General features: G+C 44.9%; 1 protein-coding gene across 1 annotated transcript in view; it reads left to right on the forward strand.

The window, feature by feature from the left end:
* Window positions 1-26,526, forward strand: part of LOC138677457 (phospholipid scramblase 2-like) — a 148,085-nt gene that overhangs the window by 56,041 nt on the left and 65,518 nt on the right. The window contains exons 2-3 of the mRNA XM_069767613.1: window positions 7,753-7,798; window positions 18,963-19,129. Coding sequence (XP_069623714.1) covers window positions 7,786-7,798; window positions 18,963-19,129 — 180 coding nt within the window. The 5' untranslated portion in view covers window positions 7,753-7,785. The remainder of the gene's footprint in view (window positions 1-7,752; window positions 7,799-18,962; window positions 19,130-26,526) is intronic.

Genomic DNA, 26,526 nt, shown 5'->3' on the forward strand with positions numbered 1-26,526 from the left:
ATATGCAGTTCACATAAACACACATTGCAGGAAAGGCAGAGTAGATGGACAGCAGCATACCTGTGGGTAGACAAAAGAGCTTGATTAGAGGATACAGGTGGTGATGAGGATGATGAAAGTACAGCAGTGATGAATGGTCGAATGCCCCATGGAATTCTAGTCTAATTCATAGCAATTAAAAAACTGCAATTTAAAAATGCAATTTCTAAGATGGTCAGACACGTCTGGTCAGACTCATGGCTATGAATTTATGTGCACCTAAGGGCTCACAGCTGAGAGGGAGGATGTGGGCGTGTTTATCTCAAGCGAAAACCTATAGATAAGGGGAAGGAGGTCCCTAAAAGATCTAAGGAATGGGTACAAAAACGGGTCACCTCCTAAAAGAAAACACAGAGAAGGCTGTAGAAACCAATAGAAAACAGAAACTAAGGTTAGCAGAACCAGAGGTACCAGCACTGCACAAATAACACACACAGAACACAAAGCAAAGCACCAAGCCAGAGCTCAAGTAGATTAACACTGTTGTCCAGCAAGGACTGGGAGGCAGGTGCTGGTTAATAAAGAGTGAAACGAACACCTGACCCAAGACAAACCCAGCACCAGAGGAAAAAGATCAGCAGCCAGAACTCCACAATGGCGGATAGTCACAAACTAAACAGATTCTAACAGTACCTCCCCTTTAACGAGGATCCCCCGGATCCTCGAGGCCGGGCCCTATTCGGAAATCTCCTGTGAAAAGCCTTAATTAACCTTGAGGCTGAGACGTCCACAACTTTCACCCAGGAATTGTCCTCGGGACCGAAACCCTTCCAGGACACAAGATACTGTAACCCTCCTCTAAGCCACCTGGAATCAAGAATGCATGAAATCTCAAACTCGCAGTCCTCATCAATTGGAGGAGCAGACGGCGTAGCCACCTTATCTGGCGTGTCAACCTTCTTCAGCAAAGATACATGAAAAACTGAATTATTTTTCCAGGATGAAGGAATGTCTAATCTCACTGCTGACGAGTTGACAATGAGAACCACTTTGAAAGGTCCTACGAACCTCGGCCCCAACTTTTTAGAAGGGATCTTCAAACGCAGATTCCTAGAGGACAGCCAAACCATGTCCCCAACCAACAAACCTCGCCTCCCTTCTCTTGTCAAAATATTTCTTAGACCTCCTATTAGCCTGTTTAAGATTATGGCGCACACTGGTCCAAACCCTTTCCAAATTTCCAGAAAAACTCTCCTCCTCAGGCACCGCCGCCCCAATCCTAGAAAAAGTACCGAAAGATGGATTCTTCCCAGTACAACAAAAGAAAGGAGAACACCCAGCCGAAGAAGACGCATGATTATTGAGAGTAAACTCCGCTAATGGTAAATATTCCGACCACATCTCCTGATTGTCCGCTACAAAACATCTCAAAAACTGCTCAATGTCCTGGTTCTTTCTCTCGGTCTGTCCATTGGACTGCGGATGATAACCTGATGAAAATGACAAATGAACCTTAAGTCTGTCACAAAAGGCACGCCAAAAGCGAGCCACAAACTGTGGTCCCCTATCGGAGACAATGTCTGTGGGAACACCATAGAGTCTGACAATCTCTTTCACAAATGCCCTGGCAAGTGTCTTAGCGCAGGGTAATTTATTGAACAGGACCAGATGACATAGCTTACTAAACCGGTCCACCACAACTCAGATAACAGAAAAACCCTCAGAGACCGGCAGGTCGGTGATAAAATCCATGCAAGATGCGTCCATGGAGAACTAGGAACCTCTAACGGGCACAGCAACCCTGCCGCCGGAGCATGAGAAGCCTTAGACCTAGCGTACACGGTACTCTGACGCACCCACTTGACAATTTCTTTTAGCCACCCCGGCCACCAGAAACTCCGACTGATCGACTTTCTTGTTCCGGCAATCCCTGAATGACCCGCCAAACAAGACTCATGACATTCCGTAAACAAAGCTCTCCTCAGGGCTTTAGGCACAAATAATTTCCCATACGGAGTGTTAGTTGGTGCCGCATCCTGGGGTTTAAGAATGCTATTTTCCAACTCAGAACCTAATGTCACCACCACCCCTCTCTGCAGAATAGATTCTGCCTTTTCAATATTAACCGCTGGGGGGAAGCTTCGAGACAAAGCATCAGCTTTAACATTTTTTGTCCCACGGATATATGTCACAGAGAAATGGAACCGGGCAAAAAACAATGCCCACCTAGCTTGACGGGCATTCAAATGTTTAGCAGCATCCAGGTAGATCAGGTTCTTATGACTTGTATAGGATGTCTAGCGCCCTCCAAAAAATGTCACCAATGCTCAAACGCAAGCTTAATAGCCAGCAATTCTCGGTTCCCAACATCGTAGTTGAGCTTCGCCTCTGAAAATTTCTTACAAAAGAAAGCACAGGGATGCACCCCATCCTCTCCCTCCTGGGACAGAACAGCCCCCACTCCTACTGATGAGGCGTCCACCTCTACCAGAAAGGGCTCAGTCTGATCTGTCTGGATCAAAACGGGAGCAGAGCTAAACCTCTCGTTGAGATGCTCAAAAGCCTTACCAGCCTCAGGGGACCACTGGACAGTATTGGAACCCTTCTTAGTAAGATCAATAAGGGGTTTTGGGATAACAGAAAAATTCTTTATGAATTTTCTATAATAATTAGCAAACCCCAAATATCTCTGAATCAACTTCAAGCATTCAGGCCTAGGCCACTCCAATACCACCTGAACCTTCACCGGATCCATCTGAAAACCATCACTGTAATCAAAGTACCCCAAAAAACTCATTTTCTGTACCGCAAACTCGCATTTCTCCAGTTTAGCAAAGAGTGAGTTTTCTCAGAATCTGCAGAACTTCACAGACTCTCCGTCAATGCGACTCCAGATCGGGCGAATAGATCAAAATATCATCCAAATAAACAATCACACTCCTACCGATCAACGGCCTCAGGATGTCGTTAATGAAATTTTGAAAGAACGCCGGAGCATTTGTAAGGCCGAAAGGCATAACTAGACGACACTCAAGGTGACCTTCCGGGGTATTAAAGGCTGTCTTCCATTCATCGCCTTCTTCAACCCACAGCAAATTATAGGCCCCACGGAGATCGATTTTAGAGAACCACTTGGCTCCAACTAATTGGTTAAACAAATCCGGAATTAACGGCAAGGGGAATGGATTGCGCACAGTGATCTTATTAATCTCCCTTAAATTCAGACACGGCCTAAGACCCCCCATCTTTTTTTTTTTTTACAAAAAGAACCCCACAGCCACAGGGGACTTAGAGGGTCTTATACGACCTGCAGCAAGACTAGTCTGCAGGCATTCCTTTAAGGCGTCCCTCTCGGGAATCGTCAGATTAAATAAACGACTCTTAGGGAGAGTAGCACCTGGGACGAACTCAATAGCACAATCGTAATCTCTATGAGGTGGAAGAGCTTGTGACTCCACTTCTGAAAATACTTTCCAGAATTCCTGAATGGCTTCCGGTAGCTCATTTTTTTACAACAGCAGCAATTTGTACATCACAACATTTCCCATAACACTCCTGACCCCAGGATCTTATCGTACTTGATGACCAGTCCAGTACAGGATTGTGCATATTTAACCAGGGTAACCCCAGGACAACTGGAAAAGGCAATTTATCAAGTACAAACAAATCTAAAGATTCCTGGTGTTCCATATTCACCGTGAGTGGAAACCCGGTGACCTATCGAGAAACGCACCCATGCTCTAGAGGAGTGTTATCAATCGCCACTACAGGAGAAGGGCAAGATAAAGGTGTAGAATCAATCTTATACTTGTCTAGAAATTGTTGATCAATCAAATTAAGTGCAGAACCACAGTCTACCATCACTTGAAAATCAATAGAATGACCATGACAGGTAGAACTACCAGAAAAAGAAACTCCTGCCGACCGTAAAAATGCAATGCGAAAGGGAGGGTTATTCTGATTGACCTTTTTTCTTCTTTTTTCCTTGTTTATGCGTCCTTCACATTGCTTAATAAAATGGTCAATCTTACCACAATAAAGGCATAGCCCCTCAAAGAATCTTCTCTGCCTTTCCTGGGAACGAGAGGACATCGCCCCAAGTTGCATCGGCTCCCCACAGCCAACAGGGCTCTCCAGCAAAATTGAAACCTTCTCCTCATTCTGTCTACCTCTCAACCTTCTATCCACCTGGATAGCTAATTGCGTAGGAGGTACAGTATATGCAATGAGCTAATCTTTAACCCTGTCATTCAAACCTGCTAAAAACTGACTCTTGAGTGCTGGAACATTCCAGCTGACCTCTGCAGACCATCGTCTGAACTGGGTACAATATCTCTCAGCGTCGCCAGGACCCTGTTTCGGCCGCCTGAGTTCTGCCTTGGCTGTAGTGACCCGATCAGGATCATCATATAATACCCTCATAACAGAAACTTGCGGCTCACCTTGCAATAATGACATAATAATCCCCACACGCTATAATTCAACCTGGGTCTAAGACCTGGGTCTAAGCCGAAAATAAAGTAAACATGCATTTTTAATCAAAAAAACTCCTGCCTTTTACCAGAAAAACATTCAGGCAAACCCACCTTAGGTTTTTCAGAGCGGATACCAGGGCAATTACTCATGTGCTGTTGTAAGCTGGCAACTTCCAACGTTAACCCTTGCAGACGCTGAGCAAGATCTTGAACGCTGTTCATATTGCAGAAATCCAGGAGGGTTTGTTTTTTTTATACTTCTTTCTGGCTGGACAAACTGTTACGGATCTGCAACACAGGACTAAGGTAGAAGGGGGAAAACTGACCCTGCATTATGACTAGGCTGAAACCCTACGATAGAGTGGGTGACCCATTCCTTGCGAATAGACCCACCGACTATCCTAGGTTAATCTCAAGGGAAGACCTATAGATAAGGGGAAGGAGGTCCCTAAAGGAACTAAGGACTGGGTACAAAAATGGGTCACCTCCTAATAGAAAACAAAGAGAAGGCTGCAGAAACAAATAGAAAACAGAAACTAAGGCTAGCAGAACCAGAGGTACCAGAACTGCACAAATAGCACACACAGAACACAAAGCAAAGCACCAAGCCAGAACTCAAGCAGATAAACACTGTTGTCCAGCAAGGACTGGGAGGCAGGTGCTGGTTAATAAAGAGCGATACAAACACCTGACCCAAGACAAACCCAGCACCAGAGGAAAAAGACCAGCAGCCAGAACTCCACAAGAAAATGGCGGATAGTCACAAACTAAACAGATTCTAACAGTAAGGGCCAAGATATGCAGGATTACATAAGAAATACTCTAGAAATTGTGGAGCACCTGCGGGGCATTGGGGAAGATCTAAAGGATTTCCATGTTGCTGCACTACTACTAAGCGGTCTACCCGAAAGCTATGACACACTTGTAACTGCACTAGATGCACCCCCAGATTATGAGCTTATATTGGATTATGTCAGAGGAAAGCTTGTGAAGTAGTATAAGCGAAAGACAGAAAGTCTAAGCAGCAGTCAGGTATCCAAAATAGGATCCGCTCTATAAACCTAAGATCTACCCAAAAATAAGTCATTTGAAGGAAACACAACAATGTTTTGTTTGCAAGAAATCAGCACCAAAAAGCCGACTCCAGGACCTGGTAAACAAAAATAAATCAGCTGAAAAAGCAAAATAATCATCCAAGTGAATAAGCCAATAAAACGGAAATTATAGAAGGAGAGCGACACTTCCAGAGGTTCAGTAAAACAAGGATTTTATTTAGCAAGCCATAAAAGGACTGGCAAGGTTAAATAACTGACACATTTCTGGCATCCAGGCTGCCCTTAATCATAGTAGCCAGAAGCATGTCAGTTTTTAAACCGTGTTTGTCTTTTTTATGACTTGCTAAATAATAATCCTTGTTTTAGTGAACCACTGAAAGTGCTGCTCTCCCTCTTTTTCCCTTCTATTTTTCTGTGTTGCACCAGCTGGAGACATGGCACCCACCGGTTTTGCCTCCCATGTACTCTAATCTTACAAACAAGGTAAGTTCCAACCACCCCTGTGACGACAGAGCATGTAATCTTAATTATCCACATGTCTATTTTCAGTGAGCCAGGGGGCATTGACAGTTAGCTTTATGTTGACTCTTCTTGTAGGTTGAATTCATATTTGTAAATTGATGAATGTTTGTTATTTACCTCTTCTATTAGCTCCTACAGTTAACTGTACTGTTACATTTGCAAAACAGGATGCAAGGTCAATTATATTTGCTGATATGTTGATTACACATTGTACCAGGCCATGCAGTTTGATGACTTGCAAACATTGAAGGATAAACTATAAATGATCAAGCAATGCGGGTTAACCTCTTCACCCCTTCCCCTTGACCTGTGAATAATGGCTTGAAGAACAGCTGTGAACTATAGAAATGGGATATGCCTCTGTAACAGAATATCCAAGACATCCAAATATCAAGAGAACCAGAGATTCTGTACAAAACCCAGCCAGGAACGCTCTACTAGACAGCAGCCAAGACATCATGGCTCCATCACGAGGGACGCAGATTTGACATTCTACAGTATGCCAGCTTAGGGGACTATGGCCCTGGCTGAAAGAATACAGATCCGCTCCATTGACCATCACTGAACCCATGGACACATTTGGAGAGGTCAGGATGTGAACCCACCGGTCAGCTGAGCCTCATGGATTCGTTTGGGAAAGTCAGTATTGGGACCCACCGGTCACGTGTCTCCATGGAGATGTTTGAAGAAGATAGGTTGTGACCCTCTGGTCACCTGGCCTTGTACCTCAATGGACTGTCATCTTCCTAAGCTTTTCATTACCTCCTTTCCCTGGAAGCTCTGAAGTCACAGCTGCTTGCATTGTGTGCAGTAATGATGTGTGCAGTAACGATGTGTGTGATGAAGATGCGTGCAGTGATGATACGTGAGATGATGCGTGCAGTGATGATGCGTGCGGTTATGATGCATGCGGTGATGGATTGTGATGAAGATACGTGCAGTGATGATACGTGAGGTAATGATACGTGAGGCGATGATGCGTGCGGTGATCATGTGATGATTAGTGATGAGCGAGTATACTCGTTGCTCGGGTTTTCCTGAGCACGCTCCAAGTATTTATGACTGCTTAGAGATTTAGTTTTTTTTGCCGCAGCTGCATGATATACAGCTGATAGACAGCTTGAATACATGTGGGGATTCCCTAGCAACCAGGCCACCCCCACATGTACTCAGGCTGGCTAGCAGCTGTAAATCATGCAGCTGCGTCAACAAAAACTAAATCTCCGAGCAGTCACAAATAGTCAGAGGACACCCGAGCGTGCTCTGGAAAACCCGAGCAATGAATATACTCGCTCATCACTAGTGATGATGTGTCAAACGGTCAATACTATGCTTCCCTACTCAATAACTGCACTGTTTGGCGTTGCCTATTACTCCATTATTATTTGTATTATATTGTTACTGTATATAACCCCTCATATTACTCCTTACACTCCCATAACCCCCATTATTTCTCATATTACCCCCATTATTACTCCATATACCCCCATTATTACTCCATATAACCCCCATTATTACTCCATATAACCCCATGATTACTCCGCATAACCCCATTATTACTCCTCATACCCCCATTATTACTCCATATAACCCCCATTATTACTCCATATAACCCCATGATTACTCCGTATAACCCCATTATTACTCCATATTACCCCCATTATTACTCCATACTAGCCATCCTACAAGCCTTTCTATCACTTTGTCTTTTGTGTTTTTAGACATTTGGATCCGGTGTCTTGTGCCTCCTGCCCATGTCGTTCAAAGGTAATTTTCTTACGAGCCCCTGGTCTTACATTCACCCCTGTGTCCTGACAGTAGATTATATGATTATACATGATCGCCCTGATACTCTACGTCGTACCCCAAGTGTCCATCTGAGGATCTCATCAGTAATTGCTCTACTGATCTGGAATCCTTGTAGCCTACAAAGAAAATCAGGCCTGGTCAATAGTAGGGCAGCTTGGGAGCGGACCCCCGCAATAACGGCTGGATAAAGCTGAATCCACAGCAATGAGATCACGTTGATTGTACAGAATTGTGCATTGACATCTGCTCATCTGCTCGCCTAATCCCACAAAGACCTGTCATCGTCTTCTTGACTAATGCAAAGTGTAATGCTCAGGAGTAAAGGTCGTTTAGGTGAAACTGGAGATGTTCTTCCTATTGGGTAACCTGGAGATTTTCATCTCATAGAAGAGCTTGAAGATTTCTGCAAGGGACCGACACTACCAATCCCACCAACTGTCAGGACAATGACACAATGACGACTGATGGAAGAGGCAACGGCTACTATTGCTACTAGGCCGGTTATTAGGTGCTTTCACAGTGAATGTGTAGCATATGCACATTTAATGTCACCCTTGACCAGAAACCATTCAGGGAGTATCCAACACATGGGTATATCACAGAATCCGAGAATGTTAGAGGTGGATGGAACCTCCAAGGTCATGGGGAGTTGTACTTTTACCATATCGTCTACTGGAAAATGAGGAAAAAAATTCCTAATGCGGTGAAATAGCAAAAAAAGCGCAATTCTAAAATTGATTTTTGGATTTTATTTACCATGTTCCCTAAATGCTAAAACTGACCTGCCAGTATGATTCTCCAGGTCAGTTCGAGTTCATACACACCAAACACGTCTAGGTTCTTTTTATTTAAGTGGTGAAAAAAAAATCCAAAATTTGTAAAAAAAATAAAATAAATGTTGCCGTATTCCAAGACCCGTAGCGTCTCCATTTTTCAGGATCTGGGGTTTTGTGCGCCGATCTGAAATTTTGGTGTGTAAAATCATTTGATCACCCGTTATTGCATTTTATTGCAATGCTGCAGTGACCAAAAAAAGTCATTTCAATTTGTTTTTTCCAGCTACGCTGTTTACCGATTGGATTAATTCTTTTTATATATTGATATATCGGGCCATTCTGAACGCAGCTTTTACGTGTTACGGAACCACTCAGCACCCAGAATATATTGTACAGTTATATGTATGTATAATAGGTGAGATGCATGTTCCTAATGCATCAGCCCACAGGCTGCGCTCCTGGGCAGAGGGGACACGATATTCCCCTTTTGTCCTCCCCCACCTTTGTAATTCCCACAGTAAATATCGGCAGGCTCCGGCCACCTGCGGCTATTGTATGTCTGGCCTGCCGCTTTTCTATTGGCCTGCCCTCTGTATCTGTGTGATATATTCTGTGTCCTGTGAGTAAAGTGTTGTCAGACTGGAAATACGTGGAGAAGCAGTGATCTTTTATATGCGCCCATGTAACCAAGCAATTCCAGCCAGCGTCCTTCATTCAGACTCCAGCCAAAGCAGAGTGGACCTCCTGAAACACGGGGTGGTACTGAAAGAGGTACCCCAGATTGGTAGACCCCGTTACAGCGGCGATACCAAATATCTAGCTATTTGATTTTTTTTTATTGTTTTATTTTGAATAGGGCAAATGTGGGGTGATTTGGACTTAAATATATTTTTTATATATTTTTAAAAACATTTTTTTTTACTTTTTAGTTGCTTTAATAGTCTCCATGGGAAACTAGAAGCTGTAATCATCCGATCGCTTGTGCTACATAGAGCAGGGCTCAAAACTATCCAGCTATGACAACCACAGGGGTCTCCTGCAGACCCCGGGCTGTCATGCCAACCCATCTGTGACCCATGTCATGTGACAGGGGCGCTGATGGGTGGGGTTTATGACTCGCTTCCTGCGCGTACATGTTAAATGCCACTGTCAGAGTTTGACAGCGGCATTTAACATGTTAACAGTCGTGGATAGATTGCAATTCCGCCTGTGGCTGTTAGGAGTACATGACAGCTGTTTGCCTTTTTTGCTGCTGCATCACACTGTTGACTCATGTGCAGTCTGTGATCTATTACTATACTCAGGTCTTTTTCACACATGATGTTGTTTAGTTCTATTCCTCCCATTCTTCTGTAAATTTAATTTTAAATTAATTTGCCCAGAATCTTGTAGAATCTTGCATTATTTCTCCTTGTTAAATCCCATTCTATTAGTCGCTGCCCATTGTTTTAGCTTATCTAGACCTTTATGAATCCTTTCTCTGTCTTTTCTAGTGTTAGCTATCACTTCTAGATTTGCATCGTCTGCAAACTTAATTTGTTTTCCCCAATTCTCTTATCTAGATCATTTATATAAATGCTATACACTGTGTTCCAAATTATTATGCAAATTGGATTTAAGTGTCATAAAGATTTAATTTTTTTGTTTTTCAAATAAACTCGTGGATTGTATTGTGTCTCAGGGCTCAATGGATCACTGAAATCAATCTTAAACACATGTGATAATTAGTTTTCCAGGTGATTCTAATTAAAGGAAAACTACTTAAAGATTATGTTCCACATTATTAAGCAGGACAAAGGTTTCAAGCAATATGAGAAATAAAAAGGATCTCTCAGCTGCTGAAAAGCATTAAATAGTGCAATGCCTTGGAAAACATTAGATATTCCACGAAAACTTAAGAGTGGTCATCATACTGTGAAGAGATTTGTGACTGAAACAGAGCAGACAGAGTTCATGCAGATAAAGGCATAATGAGGAAGGTTTTTGCCAGACAAATTCATTGCATTAAGAGAGCAGCTGCCAAAATACCATTACAAAGCAGCAAACAGATATTTGAAGCTGCTGGTGCCTCTGGAGTCCCTCAAACCTCAAGGTGTAGGATCATTCACAGGCTTGCTGTGGTGCATAAACCTACTATTCGGCCACCCCTAAACAATGTTCATGGGCAGAAATGGTTGCAGTGGGCCCAGACATACATGAAGATTAATTTCCAAACAGTCTTGTTTACTGATGAGTGTCGAGCAACCCTGGATGGTCCAGATGGATGGAGAAGTGGATGGTTGGTGGATGGCCACCATGTCCCAACAAGGCTGCAACGTCATCAAGGAGGTGGAGGAGTCATGTTTTGGGCCGGAATTATGGGAAAACAGCTGGTTATGCCCTTTAAGGTTCCTGAAGGTGTGAAAATGACCTCTGCAAAGTATATAGAGTTTCTGACTGACACTATCGAAGCTACTACCTCACCAACACCGGAGCTACCGCCTCACCAACACCGGAGCTACCGCCTCACCAACACCGGAGCTACCGCCTCACCAACACCGGAGCTCCTGCAACCCTCAACCTACTGTCTCCTTCCCCATAATCCTGTAGAATGTAAACCCGCAAGGGCAGGACCCTCTCCCCTCTGTATCAGTCCGTCATTGTTAGTTTGTTTACTGTATGTGATATTTGTAACTTGTATGTAACCCCTTCTCATGTACAGCACCATGGAATCAATGGTGCTATATAAATAAATAATAATAATAACTTTCTTCCATGGTCTAAAAGCAGAAACCAGGAGCAAAATCATCTTCATGCTGACAATGCCCCATCTCATGCTGCAAATAATACCTCAGTCATTGGCTGCTATGGGCATAAAAGGAGATAAACTCATGGTGCGGCCGCCATCTTCCCCTGACCTCAACCGTACAGAGAACCTTTGGAGAATCATCAAGCAAAAGATCTATGAGGGTGGGAGGCCGTTCACATCAAAACAGCAGCTCTGGGAGGGAAGAAATACAAGCAGAAACTCTCCAAAAACTCAAGAATGCAAGAATTGTGAAGGTGACATCAAGGAAGGCTCCTATGTAATATGACTTGGCCTGTTAGGAGGTTTTGGAGTTAACCCCTTCCCGACCCATGACGCCACGTAGGCGTCATGAAAGTCGGTGCCAATCCGACCTGTGACGCCTATGTGGCGTCATGGAAAGATCGCGTCCCTGCAGATCGGGTGAAAGGGTTAACTCCCATTTCACCCGATCTGCAGGGACAGGGGGAGTGGTAGTTTAGCCCAGGGGGGGTGGCTTCTCCCCCCCGTGGCTACGATCGCTCTGATTGGCTTTTGAAAGTGAAACTGCCAATCAGAGCGATTTGTAATATTTCACCTATTAAAACTGGTGAAATATTACAATCCAGCCATGGCCGATGCTGCAATATCATCGGCCATGGCTGGAAACACTAATGTGCCCCCACCCCACCGATCGCCCCCCAGCCCTCCGATCTGTCCGGTACACTGCTCCGGCTCCCCTCCGTCCTGTGCTCCGCTCCCCCTGTGCTCTTGTCCGCTCCCCCCGTGCTCCAATCACCCCCCCGTGCTCCGATCCAACCCCCCTGCACTCCGATCCACCCCCCGTGCTCCGTTCCACCCCCCTGTGCTCCGTTCCACCCCCCCGCGCTCCGATCCACCCCCCATGCTCCGATCCCCCCCCCGTGCTCCCCCCCACCGCGTCATACTTACCGATCCTGCCGGGGTCCGTCCGTCTTCTCCCTGGGCGCCGCCATCTTCCAAAATGGCGGGCGCATAAGCAGTGCGCCCGCCGAATCTGCCGGCCGGCAGATTCGTTCCAAAGTGCATTTTGATCACTGAGATATAATCTATCACAGCGATCAAAATAAAAAAAATAATAAATGACCCCCCCCCCTTTGTCACCCCCATAGGTAGGGACAATAAAAAAATAAAGATTTTTTTTTTTCCACTAATGTTAGAATAGGGTTAGGGTTAGGGTTAGGGGTAGGGTTAGGGCTAGGGTTAGGGTTAGGGTTTCGGTATGTGCTCACGTATTCTGGTCCTCTGCGGATTTTTCCGCTGCGGATTTGATAAATCCGCAGTGCTAAACCGCTGCGGATTTATGGCGGATTTACCGCGTTTTTTCTGCGCATTTCACTGCGGGTTTACAACTGCGATTTTCTATTGGAGCAGTTGTAAAACCGCTGCGGAATCCGCACAAAAAGTGACATGCTGCGGAATGTAAACCCCTGCGTTTCCGTGCAGTTTTTCCGCAGCATGTGTACAGCGATTTTTGTTTCCCATAGGTTTACATTGAACTGTAAACTCATGGGAAACTGCTGCGGATCCGCAGCGTTTTCCGCAGCGTGTGCACATACCTTTAGAATTAGGCTATGTGCACACGGTGCGGATTTGGCTGCGGATCCGCAGCGGATTGGCCACTGCGGATTCGCAGCAGTGTTCCATCAGGTTTACAGTACCATGTAAACCTATGGAAAACCAAATCCGCTGTGCCCATGGTGTGGAAAATACCGCGCGGAAACGCTGCGTTGTATTTTCCGCAGCATGTCAATTCTTTGTGCGGATTTCGCAGCGTTTTACACCTGTTCCTCAATAGGAATCCGCAGGTGAAATCCGCACAAAAAACACTGGAAATCCGCGGTAAATTTGCAGGTAAAACGCAGTGCCTTTTACCCGCGGATTTTTCAAAAATGGTGCGGAAAAATCTCACACGAATCCGCAACGTGGGCACATAGCCTTAGGGTTAGGGTTGTGATTAGGGTTATGGCTACAGTTGGGATTAGGGTTAGGGGTGTGTTGCGGTTAGGGTTGTGATTAGGGGTGTGATATGGCTACAGTTGGGATTAGGGTTAGGGGTGTGTTGGGGTTAGTGTTGGAGGTAGAATTGAGGGGTTTCCACTGTTTAGGCACATCAGGGGGTCTCCAAACGCAACATGGTGCCACCATTGATTCCAGCCAATCTTGTATTCAAAAAGTCAAATGGTGCTCCCTCACTTCCGAGCCCTGACGTGCGCCCAAACAGTGGTTTACCCCCACATATGGGGTACCAGCATACTCAGGACAAACTGCGCAACAATTACTGGGGTCCAATTTCTCCTGTTACCCTTGTGAAAATAAAGAAATGCTTGCTAAAACATCATTTTTGAGGAAAGAAAAATTATTTTTTATTTCACGGCTCTGCGTTGTAAACGTCTGTGAAGCACTTGGGGGTTCAAAGTGCTCACCACATATCTAGATAAGTTCTTTGGGGGGTCTAGTTTCTAAAATGGGGTCACTTGTGGGGGGTTTCTACTGTTTAGGCACACCAGGGGCTCTGCAAACGCAACGTGACGCCCGCAGACCATTCCATCAAAGTCTGCATTTCAAAAGTCACTACTTCCCTTCTGAGCCCCGACGTGTGCCCAAACAGTGGTTTACCCCCACACATGGGGTATCAGCGTACTCAGGAGAAACTGGACAACAAATATTGGGGTCCAATTTCTCCTGTAACCCTTGGGAAAATAAAAAATTCTGGGCTAAATAATTATTTTTGAGGAAAGAAAACGTATTTATTATTTTCACGGCTCTGCATTATAAACTTCTATGAAGCACTTGGGGGCTCAAAGTGCTCACCACACATCTAGATAAGTTCCTTTCGTGGTCTAGTTTCCAAAATGGGGTCACTTGTGGGGGGTTTCTACTGTTTAGGCACACCAGGGGCTCTGCAAACGTAACGTGACGCCCGCAGAGCATTCCATCAAAGTCTTCATTTCAAAACGTCACTACTTCAATTCCGAGCCCCGGCATGTGCCCAAACAGTAGTTTACCCCCACATATGGGGTATCAGCGTACTCAGGATAAACTGGACAACAAATATTGGGGTCAAATTTCTCCTGTTACCCTTGGGAAAATTAAAAAATTCTGGGCTAAATAATTATTTTTGAGGAAAGAAAACATATTTATTATTTTCATGGCTCTGCATTATAAACTTCTGTGAAGCACTTGGGGGTTCAAAGTGCTCACCACACATCTAGATAAGTTCCTTTGGAGGTCTAGTTTCCAAAATGGGGTCACTTGTGGGGGGTTTCTACTGTTTAGCCACATCAGGGGCTCTGCAAACGCAACGTGACGCCCACAGCGCATTCCATCACTTCAATTCCGAGCCCCGGCATGTGCCCAAACAGTGGTTTACCCCCACATATGGGGTATCAGCATACTCAGGAGAAACTGGACAACAACTTTTAGGGTCAAATTTCTCCTGTTACCCTTGGGAAAATAAAAAATTGCAGGCTAAAAGATCATTATTGAGAAAATATATATTTTTTTTATTTTCATGGCTCTGCGTTATAAACTTCTGTGAAGCACTTGAGGGTTCAAAGTGCTCACCACACATCTAGATTAGTTCCTTTGGGGGTCTAGTTTCCAAAATGGGGTCATTTCTGGGGGATCTCCAATGTTTAGGCACACAGGGGCTCTCCAAACGTGACATGGTGTCCGCTAATGATTGGAGGTAATTTTCCATTTAAAAAGCCAAATGGCGCTCCTTCCCTTCCGAGCCTTACCATGTGCCCAAACAGTGGTTTACCCCCACATGTGAGGTATTGGTGTACTCAGGAGAAATTGCCCAACAAATTTTAGGATCCATTTTATCCTGTTGCCCATGTGAAAATGAAAAAATTGAGGCTAAGAGAATTTTTTTGTGAAAAAAAAGTACTTTTTCATTTTTACGGATCAATTTGTGAAGCACCTGGGGGTTCAAAGTGCTCACTATGCATCTAGATAAGTTCCTTGGGGCGTCTAGTTTCCAAAATGGGGTCACTTGTGGGGGAGCTCCAATTTTTAGGCACACGGGGGCTCTCCGAACGTGACATGGTGTCCGCTAAAGAGTGGAGCCAATTTTTAATTCAAAAAGTCAAATGGCGCTCCTTCCCTTCCAAGCCCTGCCGTGCGCCCAAACAGTGGTTTACCCCCACATATGAGGTATCAGCGTACTCAGGACAAATTGGACAACAACTTTCGTGGTTCAGTTTCTCCTTTTACCATTGGGAAAATAAAAAAATTGTTGCTAAAAGGTAATTTTTGTGACTAAAAAGTTAAATGTTTATTTTTTCCTTCCATGTTGCTTCTGCTGCTGTGAAGCACCTGAAGGGTTAATAAACTTCTTGAATGTGGTTTTGAGTACCTTGAGGGGTGCAGTTTTTAGAATGGTGTCACTTTTGGGTATTTTCAGCCATATAGACCCCTCAAACTGACTTCAAATGTGCAGTAGTCCCTAAAAAAAAAGTTTTGTAAATTTTGTTGTAAAAATGAGAAATCGCTGGTCAAATTTTAACCCTTATAACTTCCTAGCAAAAAAAAAATTTGTTTCCAAAATTGTGCTGATGTAAAGTAAACATGTGGGAAATGTTATTTATTAACTATTTTGTGTCACATAACTCTCTGGTTTAACAGAATAAAAATTCAAAATGTGAAAATTGCAAAATTTTCGCCAAATTTCCATTTTTATCATAAATAAACGCAGATTTTATTGACCTAAATTTACCACTAACATGAAGCCCAATATGTCACGAAAAAACAGTCTCAGAACCGCTAGGATCCGTTGAAGCGTTCCTGAGTTATTACCTCATAAAGGGACACTGGTCAGAATTGCAAAAAACGGCAAGGTCTTTAAGGTCAAAATAGGCTGGGTCATGAAGGGGTTAAATAGCTTTTTAGTTCAGTGAATGTGACCTCCTAATGCTGCAAATTCCACAAATGAGACTTTTCAGTTCATTAAAACAGATCAAATGTATAGAAATTTTACTGTGCCTAATAATTTGGAGCAGTGCATTGTGGGGTTTTATTCATTTTGGATATTATACTGTTATCATTGGGAGGTTTCTTCAATAAAATCCGATGTATAATCTAACGGGTGATGACTTTTATTAGACTGACTGTCATTTGCACCGACCATTTAGGAAAATCCGAGAAAAATGTCATCTGCATAATAATTTGGAACATTGTGTATTTATATATATTTATATTTACTTTGGTAGGGTCACAGTCAAGCTCCACAATAACCAAAAGGCTAGCTGCCACCACCGATTGATTATACTGGCCAATTAGACACTTGGTAACATTGAGCCTCACGAGGCTTCAGGGGTGCGGTTTACAGAGCAAAAAGAACAGAGCTATTACAGTGTTTATGTTATTATACAAAGATGTTACGAAATGGAGAAAACAATCCAGTATATTCAGTCACATAAAAATATACGGGAGAAACAAAAGAAAGTTACAAGACCTGATGTCACAGGAACGGCGCAGATCTGAAGAAGGGGAGCGCTCTATTTAGAAAATAGCGCAGTCCTTACAGTGCACTGTATCTCCCAGCACTGGACATGGGAGCCAGGGCAGAACCGGCTTTTATCAGGTACCAGCCGCTCCCACCTACAAACCTACAACCTCCGGTGACCTCAGATGGTAAATGACATGCGGACTCTGGTACCAAAAATGATGAGCTCCCCGATCTTATGACTATCTGCCCCTTGTAGGTCCAAGGTGGGAGATATTAATGCCATATATCCTTTTATATAATTATAGCTTTCTATTCATATGAGACATGGCATATACAACTTTATCCACCTGACCTCTATTAATTCTGACTGATAGGCAGGCCGCAGAGCAATACAAGTACGGTAAATGCGTTGTATTCCGCACTGCATCACAATGATAAAAATGTCTCCCATGTCAATAGCACCTACACCTGTGACTAAATGCTCAATGTTCATATCTGGTACGTGGCTCCATCCCATCTGCACCATTGCTCTGTGTGGCTCTTTGAATTCAGGAAAGGCCTCTATTAACAGCCTGATGTTTACTATTCCTACTGACCTCTCTGCAGGAGGCGGCAACATTAAAGAAGTGGGGTGGTAGAGGAAACAAAAGGAAGAGAGTGTCAGCGCTTCTGTCCATGGCTATACAGTGGCTTGTGAAAGTATTCATCCCCATGGCTTTTTGCCTAGTTTGTTACATTACAACCTGTGTGTACATATTTCGTAATGCGATTTGTGTGTGATGCATCAGCACTAAATAGTCTAAGTTGGTGAAATGAGAAAAATATAGGCATAAATTACATTTATGAGATCAAGTAACTAAAAATTGGCATGTGCATATGTATTCAACACTTTTATTGAAGCCCCTAAAAATTTCTGGTGCAAGCAATTCCCTTCATAAGTCCCATGCTTAGTGACAGGACGTCCCACTGTGAGCTATCTAAGTGTCACATGTTCTGTCATTATGTACATTTATCTGAAAGCCACAGAGGCTGTAACACCATGAACAAGAGGCACCACTAACTAAACAATACCATGAAGACCAAGGACATTCCAAACAACACCATGAAGACCAAGGAGATCTCCAAACAACATCATGAAGACCAAGGAGATCTCCAAATAACACCATGAAGACCAAGGAGATCTCCAAATAACACCATGAAGACCAAGGAGATCTCCAAATAACACCATGAAGACCAAGGAGATCTCCAAACAACACCATGAAGATCAAGGAGATCTCCAAACAACACCATGAAGTTCAAGGAGATTTCCAAACAACATTGAAGACCAAGGAGATCTCCAAACAAGTCAGGGACAAAGTTGCTGAGAAGTACAAGTCAGGGTTGGGTTCTAAACAAATCTCCCAATCTCTGATGATCCTCTGAGCACTATCAAATCCATTATCATCAGATCTAGAGAACATAGTACCACAACAAACCTGCCAAGAGAGTGCGCCCATCAATCAATCAGAGAGGCACAGAGATCAAAGGTAACCCTGAAGGAGCTGCAGAGTTCCCAAGCAGAGACTGGAGTATCTGTCCATATGACCACAATAGTAACATAGTTAGTAAGGCCGAAAAAAGACATTTGTCCATCCAGTACAATAACCCGTACTCTCCATATAGGTGGCCTTTATGGAAGACTGACCAGAATAAATCCTTTACACACATACACAAAAATTGTAAGGCTCATTTTGAGTTTGCCAAAAGACATGTGGGAGAATCCCCAAATGTATGGAGGAATGTGCTGTGGTCCAATGAGACCAATTTTGAACTTTTTAGCCACAAAGGTAAACGCTTTGTCTGGTGCCAATCCAACACAGCTCATCACCCCAAGAACACCATCCCCACAGTGAAAAATGGTGGAAGCATCCTATTGTAGAGATGGTTTTTAGCAGCAGGGACAGAGAAAATAGACCGAGTCCAGGTGAAGATGAATGGTGCGAAATATAGGGATATCCTGGAGAAAGCCACTGTAATTTACAACTCATAGTGAAGCCATGCACTTATGTTCGATATGAGGGTGGCATTTAGTGTCTAAACTCTTTGCAGATTCATCATCACCCCAGACTAGACGTCCTGAAGATGAGCCTCCAAGCTACAATCTCATTGCACCATATGCACCCCCGGTTACAAGTGCACCATTTGCCCCACCAAGTTATCAACTAGACACTCCAATATTGAAAGGACTTCCCCCCGGCATGCAGCACCTTCTCCAGGTAAGTCATCTGTCACATCTCTCAAGAAATGTTTGTCTTGTGTGTGCTCCCATAGTGTCCTCCATCAGCAGCTGTAGAACACAGTTTATCTTTCATGGCTCGGTTTCGGGACTTGATCCGATGACCCCATGCTGCATGGTCAGTTTCTTTCTCTGCTGAGCCACACCCTGTTTGGTCTTTGTCCAACTGCTGATGGTTCTCTTTTCTTTCCTTTCTTTGGTTTGCTGCTATTCAGGTGTCTCACACCTCCTCATTTGGTTCTGTTCTATCACATCTTAGGAGGGGTTATTTATACTCATCTTGCTCCTTCCTTAGTTGCTGGGTATACTACAAGATTGATGGATGTTTGGATGCTTGGAGTTACATCCCCTCTGCTAGGGAATATCTTGCCTGGTTAATCTCTGTTGCTTTTCTTGCAGTTTGTTTGTGTGTCTTCCTCCCCAGAACTCTTGTCTTTCTTTTTGTTTAGGCTCTGGGATTCTGGGAAGTTTCCACGTTTTCTGTTTGCTTTTTGGTTCTTTTTATTTTCCTCCGTCTTTCCTTTGTGATTGTGTGGAAGCGTTCATAGGCCTGTTCCTCATCCTGTGCCTCATCCTTACATGTATGTTTATTGGTCTGCCGCATAGGGCAACCTACTTCATGATCTTCGGACCTGCTCCTATCACTCTTAGCACTTTGCTGGCTCCTTTGAGTGTGATGTGGCTGAGGTCTCCTTTACCACAACACATACTTTCACTAGGAAGACAAATCAAATCTGGGAGCTTTGTCAGGGATGTAGTGGGCAACCAACCGTCGCAGATCAGTTCCCAATAACACATTTATGGGGAGTTTCTCCGACACCTCCACTTCCCTTATCCCCCTCTCCACACTCCAATCCAGGAAAACCACGGACCATCGGTAAGGGATGGCGAACACTATCAAACCCGGTGACAGTCAGGGTCTTCCCATGCATGAGTTCTTCCAATAACCAAAACTCAGGGTGGATGAGGGTTCGCTTTGCGTCAGTGTCCCTAAACTCAACAGTAAAGGTGTTGCCCACAGTAACCGGTTGCAAATTCTCAAGGGCTCTCCCAACCGCTCCACCCACAAAAAGAATGGCTGCACTAAGCTCCAGGGCCTTAGGTGTGGGGTTCATCTTCTGCCTCTCTGAGCAGACGAAGTTGATGTGACCAGTTCAGTCGCAGGTATAGCACAGCTTGGAGTCAGATGCAGGCTGGGTGCTGGAAAATGGGGTAGGACCCCCCTAAGGTCTGGCTAACAGGGGCAGTCAGGGTGGCTGTCAACTTATCCCCTTTTCAGCTGGCAATGGCTGACTTCCGCACCTCAGGAGTATGGTTGGCCTCCTAAGTGTCAGCAATCTATGGTGCTTTAGTGGTCTCCTTTGGCTCCTGGTCCAGCACGAACTGTCACTGTCACACCTCCATAGGGAAAAGATGAAGAAATTGGTCCTTCACCATCAGATCCTTCAGCTCCTCGAAGGCGGTGATTGACAGTCCTTGGACCTACTGCTCAAAGATGGTACTGAGCCCGTTCACCACATCACTATAGCTGTCTTGTGGTCCACGCTGGAGAACCCAGAACTTTTTGCAGTACACCTCTGGTGTCAGCTGGTACCTTTTAATCAAGGCTTGCTTATGGCCTCATAGTCTCTGTCCTGGTCTCGAGGGAGAGAAGCAAACACCTCCAGAGCATTTCCTCAGAGCCCTGGGGTTAAACATCGGGCCCAGGCAGCTGGTGCTGTCTGCAGGCTTTTTCAACCCCATGGAATAATATGTCCCAGTCCCCGTTCTTGTCCATGACAGGAAAATGTTCAGAACTGGGTTTAAAGCTGTTGATACTGCTGGACTCATTGCTCAATGGTGCATCTGGATTTGGGCTAACTCCAGCTGGTACTGATACTCAGCTTGGACGCTCGGCTCAGCTCTCTCAGCCTGGGCTTGTTGCTCTGCTCGCTTTCAGGATCAGCTGCAGTCGTCCCTTGCGATTATCTGCGTTGAGTTGTTCCACGGCCATATGTAAGTGGGGGTCCCACACTACCCTGGTTGCGGGTATGGCTGGTATTCACAGGTGGGACCTCTGCAGCAGTGCTACCTACACCTTGGCTGACCTCTTTTCATCAGGGCTCTGGTGATGGACTGGCTCTGCGGCACCTTGCAACTGTTCAGCAATCATTTTGTGCCTGGTTTTGCCCGTGGAGTCATTCTATCTCAATGCACAGAGTGGTCTAGGACTGCTGCTTATACCAAGGCTCTCCAAGCCTAGCCGTCATTACCAAATAAAAGACTGGAGAGAAAAACAAGAGTGAGAAGGGTGTTACTGCTACATGTACAGTATTGTCCCATATAAAAAAATTAAAACACTGAGTCTGAATCCTAAAAAACTCTGCACAAAATTCTCGCAAGAACCGTGTAAGTTTTCAGTGACCGCCATGATTTCTCAAACCAGATTACTGATGATCTGTAAAATCCCACTGCTTGCCACCTATTTGTCCTGGTTATCGCAGGCCGGGAAGGTCATTCAGAACCATCTTCTATGATCTCTGTGTTGAACAGCTCTCTGCTACCCCCCTATCATCTGGACGATTGACTGATGATTAACTAAGAAGGCCGCAGGTGTCACCACTAGTAGTCCGGTTATTGGGAATTTCACAGTGGGCTTATGGTATATACACTTCCGACTCCAACCCATTTGTAATGTATAAACCCCCATACGATCTCTGCTAACTCCACGATAACCCCAGACTACTCACTGCCACCACCAGTTTTTTTTTAATACAGGCTGACTGGAGGCCTGATAGGCAGCATATGACTTTCAGGCGTGATTTACAGAACAAAAGGAGCAGAACTATTACATTTTATATTTAATCCAAAGGGAGGCAGTGTTTATCAAAAATATACAAAAGACTTTACAAAGGAGCGTACAGCTGCATAAAATAAAAGGGATTAATAAGAGAACTTACTACACAGATTGCAGAGATGATTAAGGGTACCGTCTCACAGTGGCACTTTTGTCGCTACGACGGTACGATTCGTGATGTTCCAGCGATATCGTTACGATATCGCTGTGTCTGACACGCAGCAGCGACCAGGGATCCTGCTGAGAATCGTACGTCGTAGCAGATCGTTTGGAACTTTCTTTCGTCGCTGGATCTCCCGCTGTCATCGCTGGATCGGTGTGTGTGACACCGATCCAGCGATGCGTTCGCTTGTAACCAGGGTAAACATCGGGTTACTAAGCGCAGGGCTGCGCTTAGTAACCCGATGTTTATCCTGGTTACCATCGTAAATGTAAAAAAAAAAAAACAGTACCTACTTACATTCCGGTGTCCGTCAGGTCCCTTGCCGTCTGCTTCCCGCACTGACTGACTGCCGGCCGTAAAGTGAAAGCAGAGCACAGCGGTGACGTCACCGCTGTGCTGTGCTTTCACTTTACGGCCGGCAGTCAGTGAGTGCGGGAAGCAGATGGCAAGGGACAGACACCGGAATGTAAGTATGTAGTGTTTGTTTTTTTTTACGCTGGTAACCAGGGTAAACATCGGGTTACTAAGCAGTTCAGCTGTCCTGCCGGTATCTGATGTAAGTCGTGGAGTCCCTTAAAGTCCTCAGTGTTTCGGCTACCGGTTTCTGCACCTCGGAAGGAGGCAGCCTGCTCGTGGCTGGTCTCCCACTGGTGTTCCTCTCCTGTGCTTTGCTCTCCTACATGCTCACTGCAATATATTCGGCTTTCGTATAATCTCTTCCCAGGAGCTGCAGCACTGCGGCTACACTGCTCCGTACACCTTCTTCTGCCTCAGACTGCTCCAGTCTGCTTCCTGGCAAGAACTGACTGAAACTCCCTCTACTTTCCCTCCAAAACTCCTTATGTATGGGGAGTCACCTAGTAAATAGGATCAAAAGCTCCCCCTGGTGGCCTAGAGTGTGAACATGTTGCATGCTTGTGTTTACCTGGTGAAAGTTATCCTTCCTTGCCTTCAAGCGTAACATCACCTCCTCGTGAGGAAAGCAATGTCACTGTGACAACCAGGACCCTGGGGTGCAACTCTCCCCCCCATTAAATCCAGTACTCCCGGACTGGGGAAAGAAGAACAACAATATATTAGCTAAAAGACATATAATTTTTGGAATGCTGTAAACATGTAAAACAAGTTAATAGTATAAACTAGAGCTTCCCTTTATGGGAGGTATGAACACTTGAACGATACAAGGACATATTTACATTGTAGGCCTACTTTTAGCAATAGAGAGCAGTTTATTAAGTAACTAACTATGAAATGCAATGACCCTTACGGGTTTACTATCTCTTAAGGCTTCAAGTGCAAAACAGGCATTATCTTTATTCAAAGTGCAGAACTTTCCTACTATCGGTGACTACCCCTACAGGTATGCTACATCAAGTCCATTTGATTCAAAAGTTTAACATCTGACATTTTCAATACTTTCTGCACACAACACTATCTATGTTTAAGTTTCAATTTTATTCAGTATATTAACTCACTAATATATTAACTTTCTAGCATATAAAGTACAATTCTAACTAACTTTGGATAGTGCAACAAGTCAACATTCCCTTTAAGGGTGCAAACAATATTCAAGTCCTGTAATATGGAGGTAGTGCAATTAAAAGGTGCAATTTAACACTCAAGTCAATCAATAACTTTATAACAGCAGCAATGATGTGAGGGTCCCATCATTAACCCCCAACTGTGGCTTTGGGTGGGCTACAAGGTGTGTATCCAGACCTGTCTCTTTAAAAGCTTCTTTGTAAAACCAGCAGAAAGCACCTTTTACGTAAGAAGGTGCAAACTATTTACAAGAAAGTTTGTGAACCATTCACCGTCCATGATTCAAATGTTCTTTAAACGGATTATCTCTGTAAACAGAGGATCCCTTTTAACGAGGGACCCCTTTAAATGGTCAGGTTTAACGAACTTTTAAATTGTAACAGTCATTTTAAACTTTCAGCAATAATGGGTTAACTTTCAACTTTTAACTATTCACAGTCATATTCTATCTTTGCAGAGCTGGTTCTTTTTATGTACTGTGGCTGCTTCCAGGGTAACACTTGGTATTGAGCACTTCCGGGCCTGGGAAGAGTTGTATCCAAATTTACACCTGATGTCAAATCAATGTCATGGGTTTGGTTCTCATGTACCGTCAAATCATGTGCTGCACTTAGAGTTTGCGTGGCCGGAGTATGCATGATAACTGGTGTATCTGCCACGGCTGTTTCTGTGGTATTGGTGATGGTCTGAGGGGTTACTAGCTCTGCGACCAGAGAAGTAGTGGTGGTGTTGACTTTGGCACTAGGTGGCGCTGCTGTGGGTACGCATTTCCTAACGTTCATGGCGTACCAGCCTTTATTACCCCAGTGACAGGTGTAGGTCACATGATCCCCTGGGTACAGATCCCTGTCTGGATGTCCTTCCCGGAGATGAGATTCCCCGTCACAGTGGGTGACATAGACCTTGGGCAGCAGTCCGGGTTCCTTAAGGAAACTCCAACCCCTTTTTGGGTGGAAGGTCACTACCGCACCCTGTTTCAATAGACCCCTGTTAGATCATGTTGCGTTACGGGCCTGAGCTTTGCGTTGGGCCTCACTCCCTCCATTTTAGCTCCAGATGCTGGTTATACTCCTCGCAGGTGAGGGCTTCAATATGGGACCCCTCCGTTCAGGCCTCCCCAGGGGACCCGATTAGTTCTGCTCTCGGATTGTCCCATTGGAAGACCACCCCCTCGGTGCTCACAATCACATCTGTTTCTCGGATACAAAGGGTACAGAAAATTGGAAAACGCACTGGGTGATGGCCCGACCGATGCAGATACCAAATATATAACTTTCATATCTCTGTCACTAATTGGGGTCAAGTTATGCCTTACTATTAAGTTTGTGCGTCGCCCGCCAGGGTCGTGGGGTACTTGGTACCGGGTCCTGCGTTCACAGGGGGATTTCACAGTGGCGACCTGGTCCGTGGCCCTGGGCGCCCATGTAAAAGGGAAAGGTCTTTAAAGGGAATAAAGCTTATGTTCGTGATGCCACCTGTGGTAATCGGTCAGTGAGGACTGACGCTGCTTTAAGGGGTCCTCTGGGGTGATGTTATGGCAGCTAGATGGTATAACTTCCCACAGGTGAAGTATGTCCCCAGGGCTCCCGGTGTGTAGATGGAAGACGGTGAATGGCGCAGTGAAGAAAGAGGACACAGGTTTGCAGTCTCTTTACCTGGTTTACTGAAGACTTCAGGCAGCCACAGTCCAGGGCACCAGATCACAGGGCAGGCAGGGTCCGGCCGGCTTGGAGGCAAGTTAGGAGTCCCCTTATCCAGGTGGAAATCAAAGCCTTCCTCTAGAGCTGTGGTGTTGTAGTCCCTTACTGCCTATGGCTTCATATAAGGTCCTCACAGATGTTCTCTCTCTCTCTGTCCCCCATATAGGATAGGACATAACCTGTATGACTGGTGACATGAGCTTTTTTTACAGGGACTCTAGCACGCCCCGGGCTCTACAGGTGTCACAGTGCCTCCTGGGTGTTAAGGCGGACAGGTAACTTGCAGTTCAGCTGTCCTGCCAGTCTCTGATGTAAGTCGTGGAGTCCCTTACAGTCCTCAGTGTTCCAGCTACCAGTTTCTGCGCCTCAGAAGGAGGCAGCCTGCTCGTGGTCTCCCACTGGTGTTCCTCTCCTGAGCTTCGCTCTCCTACATGCTCACTGCAATATATTCGGCTTTCATATAATCTCTTCCTAGGAGCTGCAGCACTGTGGCTACACTGCTCCGTACACCTTCTTCTGCCTCAGACTGCTCCAGTCTGCTTCCTGGCAAGAACTGACTGAAACTCCCTCTACTTTCCCTCCAAAACTCCTTATATATGGGGAGTGTCATGAATCCCCGAACGCGTCAGGATTCCCTGACCGCTGCCGCCAATTTGTCACGATTCACACCGTGACCATCACCCCTACATCACGGGTCGGGGTGACTTTAGGCCAACAGGCGGCTATCACATGTGCAGGGGGGCTCATCTTAGTTATCCCTCCACTGCTAACAATGCGATGACCAAACACACACAAGGCTATTGACCTCTTAGTTTACAGCAGGGGCTTATTCTAGGTATCCCACTGCTCTTCAATATACCACGAACTGCAGGGATTTATGTCAAGCAGATTATTGAGCAGTGTAGGTTCCCCCCAGGGAACGGTGCTTGCGCCCTTTCTTTTGACTCTGTATACTTAAGACTTTCAGTATAAATCTGAACTTTGCCACCTTCAAAAATTTTCGGATGACTCTGGTTGTGGGATGCATTAGGGGAGATCAGGGGGTTGAGGAATATAGAAGGGTGGTGTCGAATTTCGTGGATTGGTGCAATGGTAACTATCTACAACTAAATGTTAAGAAAACCAAGGAGTTGGTG

This window comes from Ranitomeya imitator, chromosome 4 (assembly GCF_032444005.1).
Source record: "Ranitomeya imitator isolate aRanImi1 chromosome 4, aRanImi1.pri, whole genome shotgun sequence".
NCBI lineage: Eukaryota > Metazoa > Chordata > Amphibia > Anura > Dendrobatidae > Ranitomeya > Ranitomeya imitator.